Source organism: Anthonomus grandis, chromosome 6 (assembly GCF_022605725.1).
Source record: "Anthonomus grandis grandis chromosome 6, icAntGran1.3, whole genome shotgun sequence".
Taxonomy (NCBI): Eukaryota; Metazoa; Arthropoda; class Insecta; order Coleoptera; family Curculionidae; genus Anthonomus; species Anthonomus grandis.
This window is the reverse complement of record NC_065551.1, coordinates 17,042,004-17,055,857: the sequence shown is the minus strand read 5'-3', so window position 1 is coordinate 17,055,857 and position 13,854 is coordinate 17,042,004. Positions and strand designations below refer to the sequence as shown.

The following is a 13,854-nucleotide window of genomic DNA, read 5'->3' as shown; positions in this document are numbered from 1 at the left end:
AATATTAATGTTTTGTATCACATACGTGTAAACTAAGTACGATTTTTTTTTTTTGCTTTCTGTAAACAACCTTTAAACATTACACTTTTTATTAATATTATAATTACAACCATTACAGGTTTGATTGCTAGTTAATCAATTTCTCATTAAACCTACATAAATTGATTTTTTATTACGTGAATGAGGCCGCGAAATATAAACACTTTTTAAAATAATTTTTTTGAAAAAAATTTGTAAATTTACTTCTACCTAATATTTAGAAAAATTAATTTTTATTTAATTAATTAAAATATATAATTTGTATAAGTCTGTTAATTATTTGAGTTTACTTCTTAAAAAATGTACAATTAGTAAACATTTTATTATGTATGCGAAAATAAGGAGTTGCATAATATCAACATTTATTTTTTATAGTAATTTACCCTTTGCGAGATACTAGTGTTGACTTTTAGTTAATTAAAATTTACTATCAGGTTATTAATTACTTCTATTTTCTAACTGTGAATTTCCTAAATTCGGTAAAATTATAAATTTACCGCTAAATAATTAAAAGACGTTTATGCATAAATTAAAAATGGTTATATTATCATAAAACTGTGCCAAATGACAAATAATAAGTATAAAAATATTACACCAAGCACATGTGACAAAACGACATGAGAAAATCCTCCATAACCCCAAAGAATTTAAATAGACACATTTTATAAATGCACTGGCCCGAAAAGAGTTATTTTAAAATCAGATGGCGCGGAGAGATTGATCACTACAACTTCCTTACTTTATAGCTGATAAAGTTACCGAGCTTGTAGCAAATGATTCCATTTTTATTGGATGCGGATAAAATCTTCACCTCTAAATCACACAGTTAAAAAGGAGTTTTAGCTTTCGAGTTAAATGTGATCTACAGGTAAACTACGTTGGATATCAGATGACAAGTTTATTTTAACATACGTATTTGAGAACGTGTAGGATATCCTTAAATACCTTCGTGGGTTTGAATGTAATTTTTGATTTTAAAAAATGATATAAATATGTATAATTTATTATAGATTTTCATCTTTGTAGTATCGCATAGACCCATGGAAACGATGACATTTGAAATTACCAATTCAAAAGGGGTCTTTTCATCGGTAAAGAACGTTTTACCACGCAAGAGGGAAGTACAAGACAGCCATATTGATGGCACGACAAAGGCCAGTGTGCATTTTAATGCACTTATACGAGTTGCACTGTCTTTTCTACTCATTTCATTAATATTTAACAGGGTTGTCTCTGTTTTAATTTCCGAGGATATCGTCGTGAATTTATGCGTTTCTCACTGTCATAATGTACACACACGGATTTCTTACGTTTTACGTCCTGTGAAAGGCGATATATTAGAAATGTTGGGTGGGCACCTAAAGTTGAAAATGACACAAAGCCAGCAATTTGACCATTTTTTCATCCGATTGCTTTATAATAGGCTCTTTTTTTTACAGATATCATTAGTAGTGTTAGCTGGAGACTTAGAAAGAAGAAACAGCACGATACTACAAGTAGAATCATATTGTTCACCTCAGCTGGTAAGTGTTAAAAACAGTTACAAAAACAACCAAAATCGCCTTTCTACTCATTAAAACGTTCCTGGAACCCGTTAAAAACCTGATATATAGCCGCACCAATACGAGTGTAAATCAAGATAAAACATCAAATATTTTAATTTAAAAATTTCATGTATTTTTTTTTTCTGAGAATTGCATTAATTTAAACACTCGAAGCACTTAGACCAACTTGAAAAAATCTCCTCTTATGTCTCAAAAATAATATTTTAAAAGGGGCCTAATAAATTTAACACTTAAACCTATCAAATTGGATAATTTTAAAGCCGAAGAATCGACCAGATTTAGTGTCGGTTGAGAAAAACGATTTGCCAGATGTGACAGAGCAGAGTTTTATGTCGGTCATGCACGTCAACGTGTGACAAATGAGGGAGTCTTTTGATCTGCTTTAAAACCCTTGAAATGGGCGTCTTGATGGTTTATTTTAATTTTTAAGTAAAGAATATTATCTAAATATCCTTTAGAGAGACAAGAATAAATTATATACTTGACCCAGGTTTTAAAGACTGGATTGGTAAGTGGGCCCTATAACAAACCTATATTTCGTAGAAAATATCTTTAAAATTTATCATTAAATTGCCTTTTCAGATAATTTTGTATTCCTAATTCACTAGGTATAATAGTTTTCTATTCCGATCAAAGGACAGGAATATTCTCTAGGACTCTCTAATGTATTTTTAAGTAATTCTTGGATATTTATTGGTAGTAAAATTTTCTTAATTAATTAAGTTTAGATAGCTTAGGCTGACATTTAATTCATGAAAAGCTGATAATTTTGGATTTTTGTTTTCTAGTGAATTCTAAATATTTTGATTAATTGATCTTTAGATTTTTTAAGCTTTTTGTTTAATTAAAACTGACATAGTTGATGGACATTTCTTAGGTTTGTTTTGTTTTTTATTTTGTCACGAATTCCGGCTTTTAATTACTTAAACCTTATAACAAATACAAGTTGTTTATCAACTTATTTTATTTTTTAATTAATTTTAAATATTTGTTGATTTTTTATTTTGAGAATAAGATCACGGTCTTTTAAAAGATTTTCGCAATTAATTTTTTTTTTATTAAAGAAATGTCCAGGTAATTTAAGTTTGAAATTAGGAGAGATTGTAATTTAATTAATTTCATTTTTTAGAATGAGTTATATGGGGGCAATTTGTTGTTCCAGCAAAAATCTAAATGACTTTCTGTTGTTATGTTTCTATTATTAAACAGTGATTATTTAATTGAGTTTAGATTTCTCAAGTTAGTATTTAATTAATTAAAATATATATTTAATGAAAAAATTATAGTTAATTAAATTATTTTATCTATTCAATGTGGAAGTTTTATTAACTGATTGTTTTCTTTTATTTTTTAGTAAAATTTATCAATATAAATACAATAAAATATTTATACTTTTACTTTGTATTAATCCACTTTTAGAAGAAACCTAAAGAAAATGTATGCAATAATTTTTTAATATTTTAGTAACAAAATTGATTTTTAAATATTAAAATTTACAATTAATAAAAGCTACTTAATTATTTAAATTTATGTCTCTTAAACTAGTATTTAATTAATACAAATTTGGTAATTAATGATACTTTTTCTTAGTGAATTCAATGTGAAACTCATGCTATGATAATTTAAACTGAAATTTCTTAGGTTTGAGAGATAGATAGATAGACTTAAAGTTAAGTCAAAGTTCTTCTTAAATTCATTCATACTATCACAAATAAACTTTTAAATTCCTAAAACTCGTTTTTATTAAATATTCAAAATAGTTAGTTAAAAGCAAAAATTATATGAATTTATTTATTAATTAAATTTATATGTATAAAAATGATAATTTTTTGTATAAAAAACTTTATGACTGTAATTAGTTTTTTTAAGTTTATTGTTTGAAAATGAATTAATTTATAAATTAATTGAATTAAGTATTATCCCTAATCTAAACTTGTTTTTGTTTCTTTTAATATTAGTAACCTTTTAATATTAGTAAAATACGTTGCGATAATATGCTTCTTAATTAAAATAAGTGTTCTCAAAAAAAAAATTATTTATGCAAAAACAGGGCATCAAATATAGAAAACTCAAGAATGCAAATTTGCTAAAAGCTAAACAAGGATTTAAAAAATTAAAAAAAAAATATTTACGATAGACCCCTTACGGACGCCACTGGTAAATTTTTTTTTCTAGTAATAAATAATGTTTAATATCTTTTAATTCATGTTAGACGAGTGTTACCGATGCGGCGTGGTATAATTATTAAGGATTACAAATAGGTCACAGGTAAATGTATTATGCATTTCGGCTGTGTAAACAGCTATCATCAGATACTAAAATAAAATACAGGTAATTCAAGACAGTTTTAAAAAAGAGCTTATTCGCTATAACAATACAGATTTAAAACTTACCAGAATATTACAAAAAATATATACGTTCACCAAATAAAACAAAAATTACCCGTTATCGGCAAAAAAAAAAAAAAATAAATAAAAGAATTAAAATTAAACACATATTACAATAAGGACATCTACGATTCAAAATATAAAATTTATACTTAGGACGATACAAATTTCTACATATTAAAAGAAGGTACTATAAGGAACTATTGTATGTTAGCGTTGCATTAAAGAAAAGATTCTAAATTTTGATTAATACAAGTGTTATAAGATGAAAGAGTTAAAAACAATAACGGTAAAAGTTATTTTCTAGAGCTAATTGAATCAAAAAAGCGTAAACTGTCAAACTTAATTTGCTCATTAATGTATGTGCAGTCTGGGGAGTTTATGACCCTATTTATTTCAAATGCTTCCAACAAGTCCAATTGTAACCCTGAAATAAAAAGACTAACTCTAGCTTACCAAGTCCGTAAATATATGTTTTTTGTAATTTTCTGGTAATTTCTAAATCTGTATTGTTATAGCGAATAAGCTCTTTTTTAAAACTGTCTTGGATTACCTGTATTTTATTTAAGTATCTGATGATGGCTGTTTACACAGCCGAAATGCATAATACATTTACCTAAGTGACCTACATGCATTTTTCTTGGAGATAAAGACTTCCCCTATTTGTAATCTTTATATACACATTCTCCTACAAAATATGGACTTATTCAACTAGTATAATTATTATGTCATAAACGTTAATGTATTTCCTACTTTTTTCTAGATTCGAATTTTATATTCTTAATTCACTAGGTATAATAATTTTCTATTCCGATCAAGGGACAGGAACACGTATATAACATATCTAGGATTCGCTAGTATGTTTTTAAGAAATTTTTGGATATTTATTGGTTGGTTTTTACCAGGCTTTAAATCGAACTATTATCCACTATTTATAAACCGTTTATAGGAGTATTTTCAATTTTTTTTTTTATTTTTATTATTATTTGAATTTATCTTTTAGGCATTTAAAGTAATTCCTTATAATATATTTCATATTTTTGAATTATATTTCAATTTTATTTTCCTCTTTTAAAGTTATTTTAAATTTCTTTCAGCGACAATTTATGATGTTATCCAAACACTATATGTTGATAAGTATTCGGTGGCTCAGATTTTTGGAAAACCATTTTCCATGTTTTCAAGTCACTTTGAAATATATCCAGAAATTGTCTTATTTCTGAGAAATAGAAGACCTCAAGGTTCTCTTTACTAGTATTAAATTGATTGAGCATAATTTCGAATGCCTGGAATAAATAAATAATGCTTAAACAATATTTTAAATTTCCTTATTGTAGCATTCTTTCTACCATTCCTCATCTCAGATTGTAACAATGTGTTGAAGAGGGGTGGATAGGTTGATTCTTTAAATTTAGAATTTATAAAGCTATTTGATCAATCAAGCAATTTAGTGCAAGAAAACTTGCTTAAAATTAATTTAATATCTATGGCCCTTTAAATTCACTTCAAAAATCAATACTTAATTATAAAAATTAAAACTTAATCTATACTTAATTATAAAATCAATACTTAATTATAATAAGTATATTTTAATTTGACAAGAATATCAGCACCTTAACACTTTCATTTATTTTAAAATGATGATCTTCTTAAATCATAGTGATAATTAACAAATTAATTGACTGATAAGTGAATATCTGCATATGGATTTTGAGTTGCTGGTCCATTATTATCACTATGATAATTAATCAATAATTTTAAATGTGACTCACAACAAAGTTTTCATTCATTTTAGTTGCTTTCTCGCCGGTTGTTTATTGTCACTAGAACAATCATATAACCAATTTTAGGCCTATATAACTTATCCGAATAATAAGTTACTCATTGATTTTGGTTCGATGATTCTATATATTTACTATACCTTTTTTAAAATAAATCAATATTAATCTGATATGAGCCTATTTTAAAAAGAATATTTTGAAAAAAATCATGTAATATTAGTTTTCATTGATTTCTTGTAAATTGTATTTTTAATATTTAAATTAATAATCAACAATTACTTGTAACGGTTTTTTCTTAGTTTTGTCCTTCTGAATCCAACGAGACTATCTGCAAGGTCGTAGCTCTCTTATTAGCCGAAATCTCCCTTTTTAAATGCCCATTTTTGGGCTCAAAAAAATCGTGAGAAATTGACTTTTTTTTCTGAATTTTCAAAGTGCTCTAATTCACTTAGTTCTGCTCGAATCCCATTATAACCCAGTGTTTTCGTGATGTAGGTGACGGGAATAAACCGCTGGTGTGGTAAGTTCAAATTCGACAAAAATCAATTTTCAGTGAAAAAATTCGACACGGATACCCGAAAAATGATAAATTTTAAACTTTGGAGGTCGATATCTTGGCTTCTATGGGCACTATTAGAAAAATTCGTATTTATTTATTTAGTATGTAATAAATTCAAAAATCTGGGTGCTGTAGGTCCAATCCACCCTACCGATATATTCATCGAACTAATTTATCGATTTTTCCACCTATTTGTAGAACCAAGACCATTTCTGTGACTGTAAATGTAAGTCACTGAATATGTCATTTAGAGTCACAATCACCTTTGCAAACCATATTAAAGTCAGTGCTAAAATAGCAAATAAGCTAAAACAGCCCCTAAACAACTTAAGTCGCTTAATGCCAAAAACGTATGGAGCACGCGAAAAATGTCGAAAATACTGGCCTCGAAGAGACCCGCAGAAAAGCCCTCATTAGTATACAAAGAAGAACTACAATTGGAAAAATTTGCGTGTATAAGACAACACCAAGAAAGGTACTGGTGGTAGTAGCAAGAACGCCTCCAATACACTTGCTAGCAAGACAAAGGGGCTCAAATAGAGAGAGAGAGGGAAAAGAGGTCATAAATGTAGCTGATGAAGAACTTATGTCCCATCAATGGCTAGAAAAATCACGACTATGGTACAACAGGTTGAACCAAAAGCCTAATGCCCAACGTAAGACCAAGGGTAGAAAGGAAATACGGTAAAAGAGATGCAACTACTAACTTAAGTCAAATAGGCAATACTCTTATTGTGGCAGCACTGATACGGCTGAACATATATTCGTCTACCGCCTTAGGTCGGCAGAACGAACACAAGTTAAATACAAATAACTGGTACGTTAGACCCTGACACAATAAATGACAAAATGCATTTCCGGCGATCTGGAAGGAAGTTCGCATATTTACTTATCATTCTATCTACTTATCATTCAACAAAGAGAGATAGCAGACAGATAGAACTCCAAGAGAATGGATGTCCACGACCAGCCAATTATGATCACCTCCTTAAAGTAATAAATCCAGTAGTTCCAAGAAAGAATCCTTTCTAATAATTTTTTTTGCAGGTATTTAAAATTAAGGATGACTATGTTACATAATTTTGGACTAATTTGCAATTTTATTCCAAGCATTTAAGGTCATTTTAAGTTTCTTCCTTTATCAGGCACTATTGAACACATGTTATAAGTACAGATTCTTAAAAAAAAAACATTTTTCATTAAGCAGAGTTTATTAAACTCTTTTATTATCAAGTTATTTCGGATTATATGAAAAAATAATATTTGAATGTGTTTCAATTGCTTGATTGCAACAATTTTGTGACATTTTTCTTCTCATTCTCCCAATAGATTATAATTATAAAGCAAACAATATTAGGATTTTCTTGCCAGGTTTCGTTGAACCTAGGTCGAATCAGCGGTAGAGTTTTGTAAATAAAAACTTATTCTATAGTTCTGTTTACAGCCCTTAAAGAAGACCAGCTAGTGCTTTAACTAAACACGTCTGGATACAGTCTGATAAGGCAAGTTTTGGTGTAGTGTGTGGCGTAGTATTTCAAGAATAATACCAAAATAATAATATAGATCATTATTGTAATATTCGCTAAGTGGTCAAGATACGACTATTCAATTTCTTGAAGAACATCTCAAGCCTGAATGCCTTTGGGACGCAGAAGTGGTATCTTTTGAATTAGACAAAAACAACATTTACAAATTAAAAAAGTGATGACCATAGAAGGTTTTGGCCAAAACGAAATAGTTCATTGTCGTTTTTTATTTCACTACCTTAATAACATACTAAACTACGCATTCTCAACATGCTTTAGAATATCAGCCACGTGTAAACGGTTGTGCTAACTCGCCTGAATGAGGGTAACTCTACTAATTAACTAGACTTGTGTAATAGTAGAATCACTTGTCTGATTTACTTTATTCTACTAAATCACTGGCTGCATCTCAACTGGGCTTCAATACATTAAAATTTGAAGTAAATGAAAATGCTTTAATACAATGAAATATGAAAATACAAGATTTATTAATGACAGCATGGAGAGGTTTAGATTTTACAGTTAAGGCTTCGATTGGGTCGATCATACTTAACTATATAATAAATGAGAAAACTTGAGCCTAGATTTCCTCATGAGCACCTTATGGTTCTCACGGTGGAACTTTATTCAATATTCTTATAGTGGAACTCATCTCCTGCACTGCAGATTGCATAAAAAGTTTTCTGACTCGTTGCTTTTCTTGATGAGTAACCAGGAATACCTGCATAGGATTTTCCACTGGTACATTACAACTTCATGATCTTCCTGAGACTAATATTTTTAAGACAAGCACCATTTAAAAAAAGTTGATTGATATATGCCTGTCATATGTTTATTATTAATGAGCGCTATTAGGTTGTAATACTAGTTGTTTGTTTTCTTAGCTTTATTGCGAGTTTTTATTATCTGAGATGGTGAAGTAATGAGTGAAGATATGTTTTAGGGATAAAATGGTTTGTACCACTGATTCATAAATAAAGAATAATGCGAAAACAAAAACTTACAGTATTTTTTATTTCGTAAATTATTAAGTAAATACCAATATTTAAAAAAATAAATTAAAAAAAAATATAATAAATTATCCTAAAACTTTGTGATATATTTATAGTTTGATGAAAATAAGATTATTATGTGATTTTTCAGATACAGTGACATTTTCAAGAAAAGCGCTCAGACACGTTGATTAGTATTTTTACCTGCCTATTTTTTCAACAAAAAATATATAGAGTGTGTCATATAATAGTGCTAATAACAACTTTTTTATTTTAAATGCGATAACGAAAATTCGGTTATATAAATTCGTTACAACACACTCAAGATATACAAAGATATTTAATACTGTTTATCTTTTAATTAAACAACAACAAAAATTAACGTCATTGTAGGGGATGTCCAATATGCTCACCAGAAACGTTCTGGCAACATCCTAATCTTAAATAGAATTTTTTTCAAACATTACTCAACATCTCAAGTGTGACCCAACCCCCTAATCGCAACTATTCATCTTTTTAAGTCAACTAAGTCGAGAAGTTTAGGTTTATAGATAATATTTTTGACGTATCCCCATAAAAAGAAGTCTAATGATGCCAGATTAGGGGATCGTGCTGGCCATTCCATCGGTTCTCGTCTCCCTATCACCGATTGGAAAATATTGGCTTGAGGTACTGCCGAACAATAATTTGGTAATGGGGTCGTGCTTCATATTGCTGTAACCATATTAGCTGGACCTTGTGGGTTCGCTGGATTAGGATATAAGTTTGTCAAAGTTGACACGAGATTATTTTGGAGCAGTGTTAAATAATTATCACCATTCAAATTGCCATGGATTAACAATGAACCTATTATATAATCTCCAATAATTCCTGCCCAACCATTGACCTTTTCAGGGTTTTGGCTATGTTGTTTTCTCGTCCATTGATGATTTTCTTTAAATCTGTAATCGCAGATTACAGATTAGAAGTGTAAAAGTGCACTCGTCAGAAAAAAACGTGCTCTGATTGGATCTCATTGTTACCTAACTTTGCCATAATTTGTTCATAATAATCCGTTCTCCTATTAAAATCGTTTTCGATGAGTTCCTGGTTGGCATCAATTTATAGGGATACCTTTTATTTTCTTTCAATGTACGAATAATCGATGAACGGATAACATCGAACATTGGCACTGCTTTTTGACCAGAAGTTTGTGGATTTTTCTCAAACTTGAGCATAATATTCAATTTGGTATCACCCCTTATCACATTTGCAGCTGCTTTTTTAATATGCCCAATATTTCCAATCTCGCCAAACTGCTTTTTTATTTTACTAATCGTTTCTTGGGAGTAAAATTGGAAAATTTTTCATGGAATAAGCGAGCAACTTGCATTTATGTCCATGTGTTATCTCCATAACCAATCATCTGTAGTATGTTGTGCGTTTATTCTGATAAGCAGTTAGTGAAATATGACACTAATAGCTATTGCTGACAGACAATAATTTCCTCTCCATGCTGCCACTAATAATTGTCCATCTTAAACCAAAGTGAAGAACACATTTTAATTTATCTCATATCAGTATGAAGGTATGTTAAAATGGTTTGTGCTTACTATTCCATTATCAAAACTAAAGTGGGAAATAAGTATTAAGTGTGTTGTAACGAATTTTTGCAATAAATAGGAAAACACCTGTCTACTCTTCGAAACAGTTAAAAATTAGTATAGGACATTGTACATGTCATATCGAGAATATTTTAAAGAATCCAAAAATTGAGTAATATACAGGGTGTCGCATTTAAAATAAGAAAGTTGATATTGGCCAGAGCTACATAACACGCCCTGAATTTTTTTTTTATTTTACTAATCGTTTCTTGGGAGTAAAATTGGAAAATTTTTCATGGAATAAGCGAGCAACTTGCATTTATGTCCATGTGTTATCTCCATAACCAATCATCTGTAGTATGTTGTGCGTTTATTCTGATAAGCAGTTAGTGAAATATGACACTAATAGCTATTGCTGACAGACAATAATTTCCTCTCCATGCTGCCACTAATAATTGTCCATCTTAAACCAAAGTGAAGAACACATTTTAATTTATCTCATATCAGTATGAAGGTATGTTAAAATGGTTTGTGCTTACTATTCCATTATCAAAACTAAAGTGGGAAATAAGTATTAAGTGTGTTGTAACGAATTTTTGCAATAAATAGGAAAACACCTGTCTACTCTTCGAAACAGTTAAAAATTAGTATAGGACATTGTACATGTCATATCGAGAATATTTTAAAGAATCCAAAAATTGAGTAATATACAGGGTGTCGCATTTAAAATAAGAAAGTTGATATTGGCCAGAGCTACATAACACGCCCTGAATTTTTTTTTAAAGAAATAAACAAGTAAAAGTACTTATCGACATGTCATGAATATTTTCTCGAAAATACCTCTATTTATTTCTTATGACGTTTATTCCATTTGGCTGACACCCACTGTATATCAAAGTACGTGAATAGATTATTTTATCGAATTACCGAACTATTCCAAGAATATCCAGTGATTAATATGCATGAATTAAATATACTTAGATTGTAAATTTATATTTTAAAACCCTGATCCAAATTATACTAAAAATTGTTAAAACATTCTATATAATATAATAAAGCAATAAACTAGGAAAGCTTACTTTAATTTTTTATATTTTATCTTTTTTATAATTTATATCTTATTTCTTAAAAATTGTCTTTACACTTATTTACTATTTTTTTTACTTAGATTGCCTTTTGGGAGTGCCTTAACGCCACTATTAATGGTAAGTGCATCCAGTATAAAATTAAACTAAACACAAACTGTTACCGTATTTTTTTTATTTAAAATAACTTCATTATCATTAGTAGCAAAAAGAAATATTGGCATAAGAAAAGATAATAATCAAAATAATGCTAAAAAACACACTTTCAAGTAATATTTTCCTTATGTCAAGGTTGCAGTTAAAATCTTATGAAAGTGCTTACAGTAAATCATAAAACATCATAAATCTAACCTAAAATAAAACTTAATCATAACGAACACACACGCTCGGTACGCAACTGTGAATTATTTGTTTTCAAATGCGATTTAAAATTTAAATTAAGGCAACACAATGGCCATCAGGCGACATGTCCGCCATATCGAACATGACCGCCCCTCGTTTGGTATTCTTGATTTGTCACCGTTTATTATTTACTTCTTTTAAAGTTATTCGATTTTTTCCATGTGTAGTTTGAATATCAATTACAGCAAAAGGTCATATGGAAAATTTGTTGATTTTCATCGAAAGTTTATGTATTTTATAACCACTTCGATAATCTTAACTTTGCGTCGGAGGTGGTTAATCGCCAGATCAAGAAAGTCAGCGAAAAGCAAAGAAGCCCAATAACGAAGAATTCAACCAATTAAAAGACGCCTTATAGTTTTTTTTTCCGTCTCATTAGACCCTGTAAAATGCACTTGTTTCAATTTCTTTTTGCTTCTTTTCGCGAAGTATTTACCATTTACCGTTTCGAACTTCATTATCATCACTTTGAATGTTAATCTTACCTTCAAACGTTTTTAAAATCTAAATCACTATATTCCCCGTATAGATATCTCAAGGGGGGACTCATGGCCTGGCCGAGCCTGCTGTCAACTACCCTACAGCGAAAACTGTAGAAGGGCATGCGTTACTGCTACATCTGCAGAAGATCTGAGCCGTAGCTGTAGACAAAGCGACGAAATACCATTTTTCACTTGCATTGATAAGCAACAAACTGGGGAGGACTGTTGCAGTGCTGCTAGAAGTGACGAGTGTGCTGAAGCTTGCAGGTAATTACGTTTTAAGTGGTTTTTGACTCACAATTATTAAGATTTTTGTTTAATAAGCAGAAGTATGCTTCAAGGCAACATTAGTTTCACATAGAAATCTATGTAAAACTTAACTGCTCAGAACCAAAATCAGTTTTTTTTGTGTACAAAAAAAAACAAAGTTTAAGGACTATTTATTATTACAGCCGCTTAGAGCAGAACTTCTCTGGGGTACTGTAATAATTTAATTTTGACCTTTAATTCTGTTACTAACTTCCAATACCTGTTTTTCAGTGATATATTTCATAGCCAACTAACTCCAAATAAATACCAAAGGCAAAAGCTGAAAGAAGAATGTGAGCAAACCAGTCCCAGAGTAATCGAATGTGTCAAGGACCTTATCAAGGTGACCCCTGTCAAAAATACCCATAAACGTAAGTAGAGTGTTTGATGACAGCAGTACCTAAAATCTATACCTCATAAAACTTTAATTATCTTGCCAATTTAGATATGCACTGCTGTGATATCTCAAACAATATCAAATGTAGAGAAACATGCAAAGAAGTGTTATCAGAAAAAACGACATTTCAAGAGATGATTGACGGATTGGAGCTTGGGGACTGCGGTTTACCTTTACCGCAGGTAAACTAGACTTTTTAACCATAAAGGCTTTAAAACCTATGATTTTGTCTTGTTAGGAAAGATTTTGGCAGTGCTTTATGTCCCCACCATCGGACGAACCGAACTTAAGTGCCACCTCAATGGAAATCTCGAGAATCGAACGGGTTGGCATGGACAGTGCCAAATGGCACTGCTGCCAACGGGCCAATTCAACTCAATGTTCTCGACTGTGTTCTAGAACTTTCACCAAATCGTGGTCTACGTCTTGGGATGATTTTCATTTAAAGTGTCTTAGTAGCATCTACGAAGAGACTTTAAGAAATTGCATCGATGAAGGTAAAGTTATTTGAAATTTCAGTTCCTTTTTTTTCATGTTATATGGTGTGGGGATGAGAGCAATAATTATGGAGAATCAATAAATATATGTGATATAAAATGTGAGTAAAAGGGAAAAAATAAACGTTACATAGTTTGCCGATTCCTTTCTTCTACTTATGCTGCCCGTCATTCCCGTTACCGGATGGTATTCTCGCGACACTTACTCGCGACACACAATATTACAACATAAGTGAATTATACGCCAAAA

General features: G+C 30.0%; 1 protein-coding gene across 1 annotated transcript in view; it reads left to right on the top strand.

The window, feature by feature from the left end:
* The window catches only part of LOC126737157 (reversion-inducing cysteine-rich protein with Kazal motifs), a 64,956-nt gene that overhangs the window by 48,189 nt on the left and 2,913 nt on the right, over positions 1-13,854 (top strand). Inside the window, exons 3-8 of the mRNA XM_050441914.1 lie at positions 1,479-1,562; positions 11,601-11,637; positions 12,449-12,668; positions 12,942-13,081; positions 13,156-13,289; positions 13,346-13,604. Coding sequence (XP_050297871.1) covers positions 1,479-1,562; positions 11,601-11,637; positions 12,449-12,668; positions 12,942-13,081; positions 13,156-13,289; positions 13,346-13,604 — 874 coding nt within the window. The remainder of the gene's footprint in view (positions 1-1,478; positions 1,563-11,600; positions 11,638-12,448; positions 12,669-12,941; positions 13,082-13,155; positions 13,290-13,345; positions 13,605-13,854) is intronic.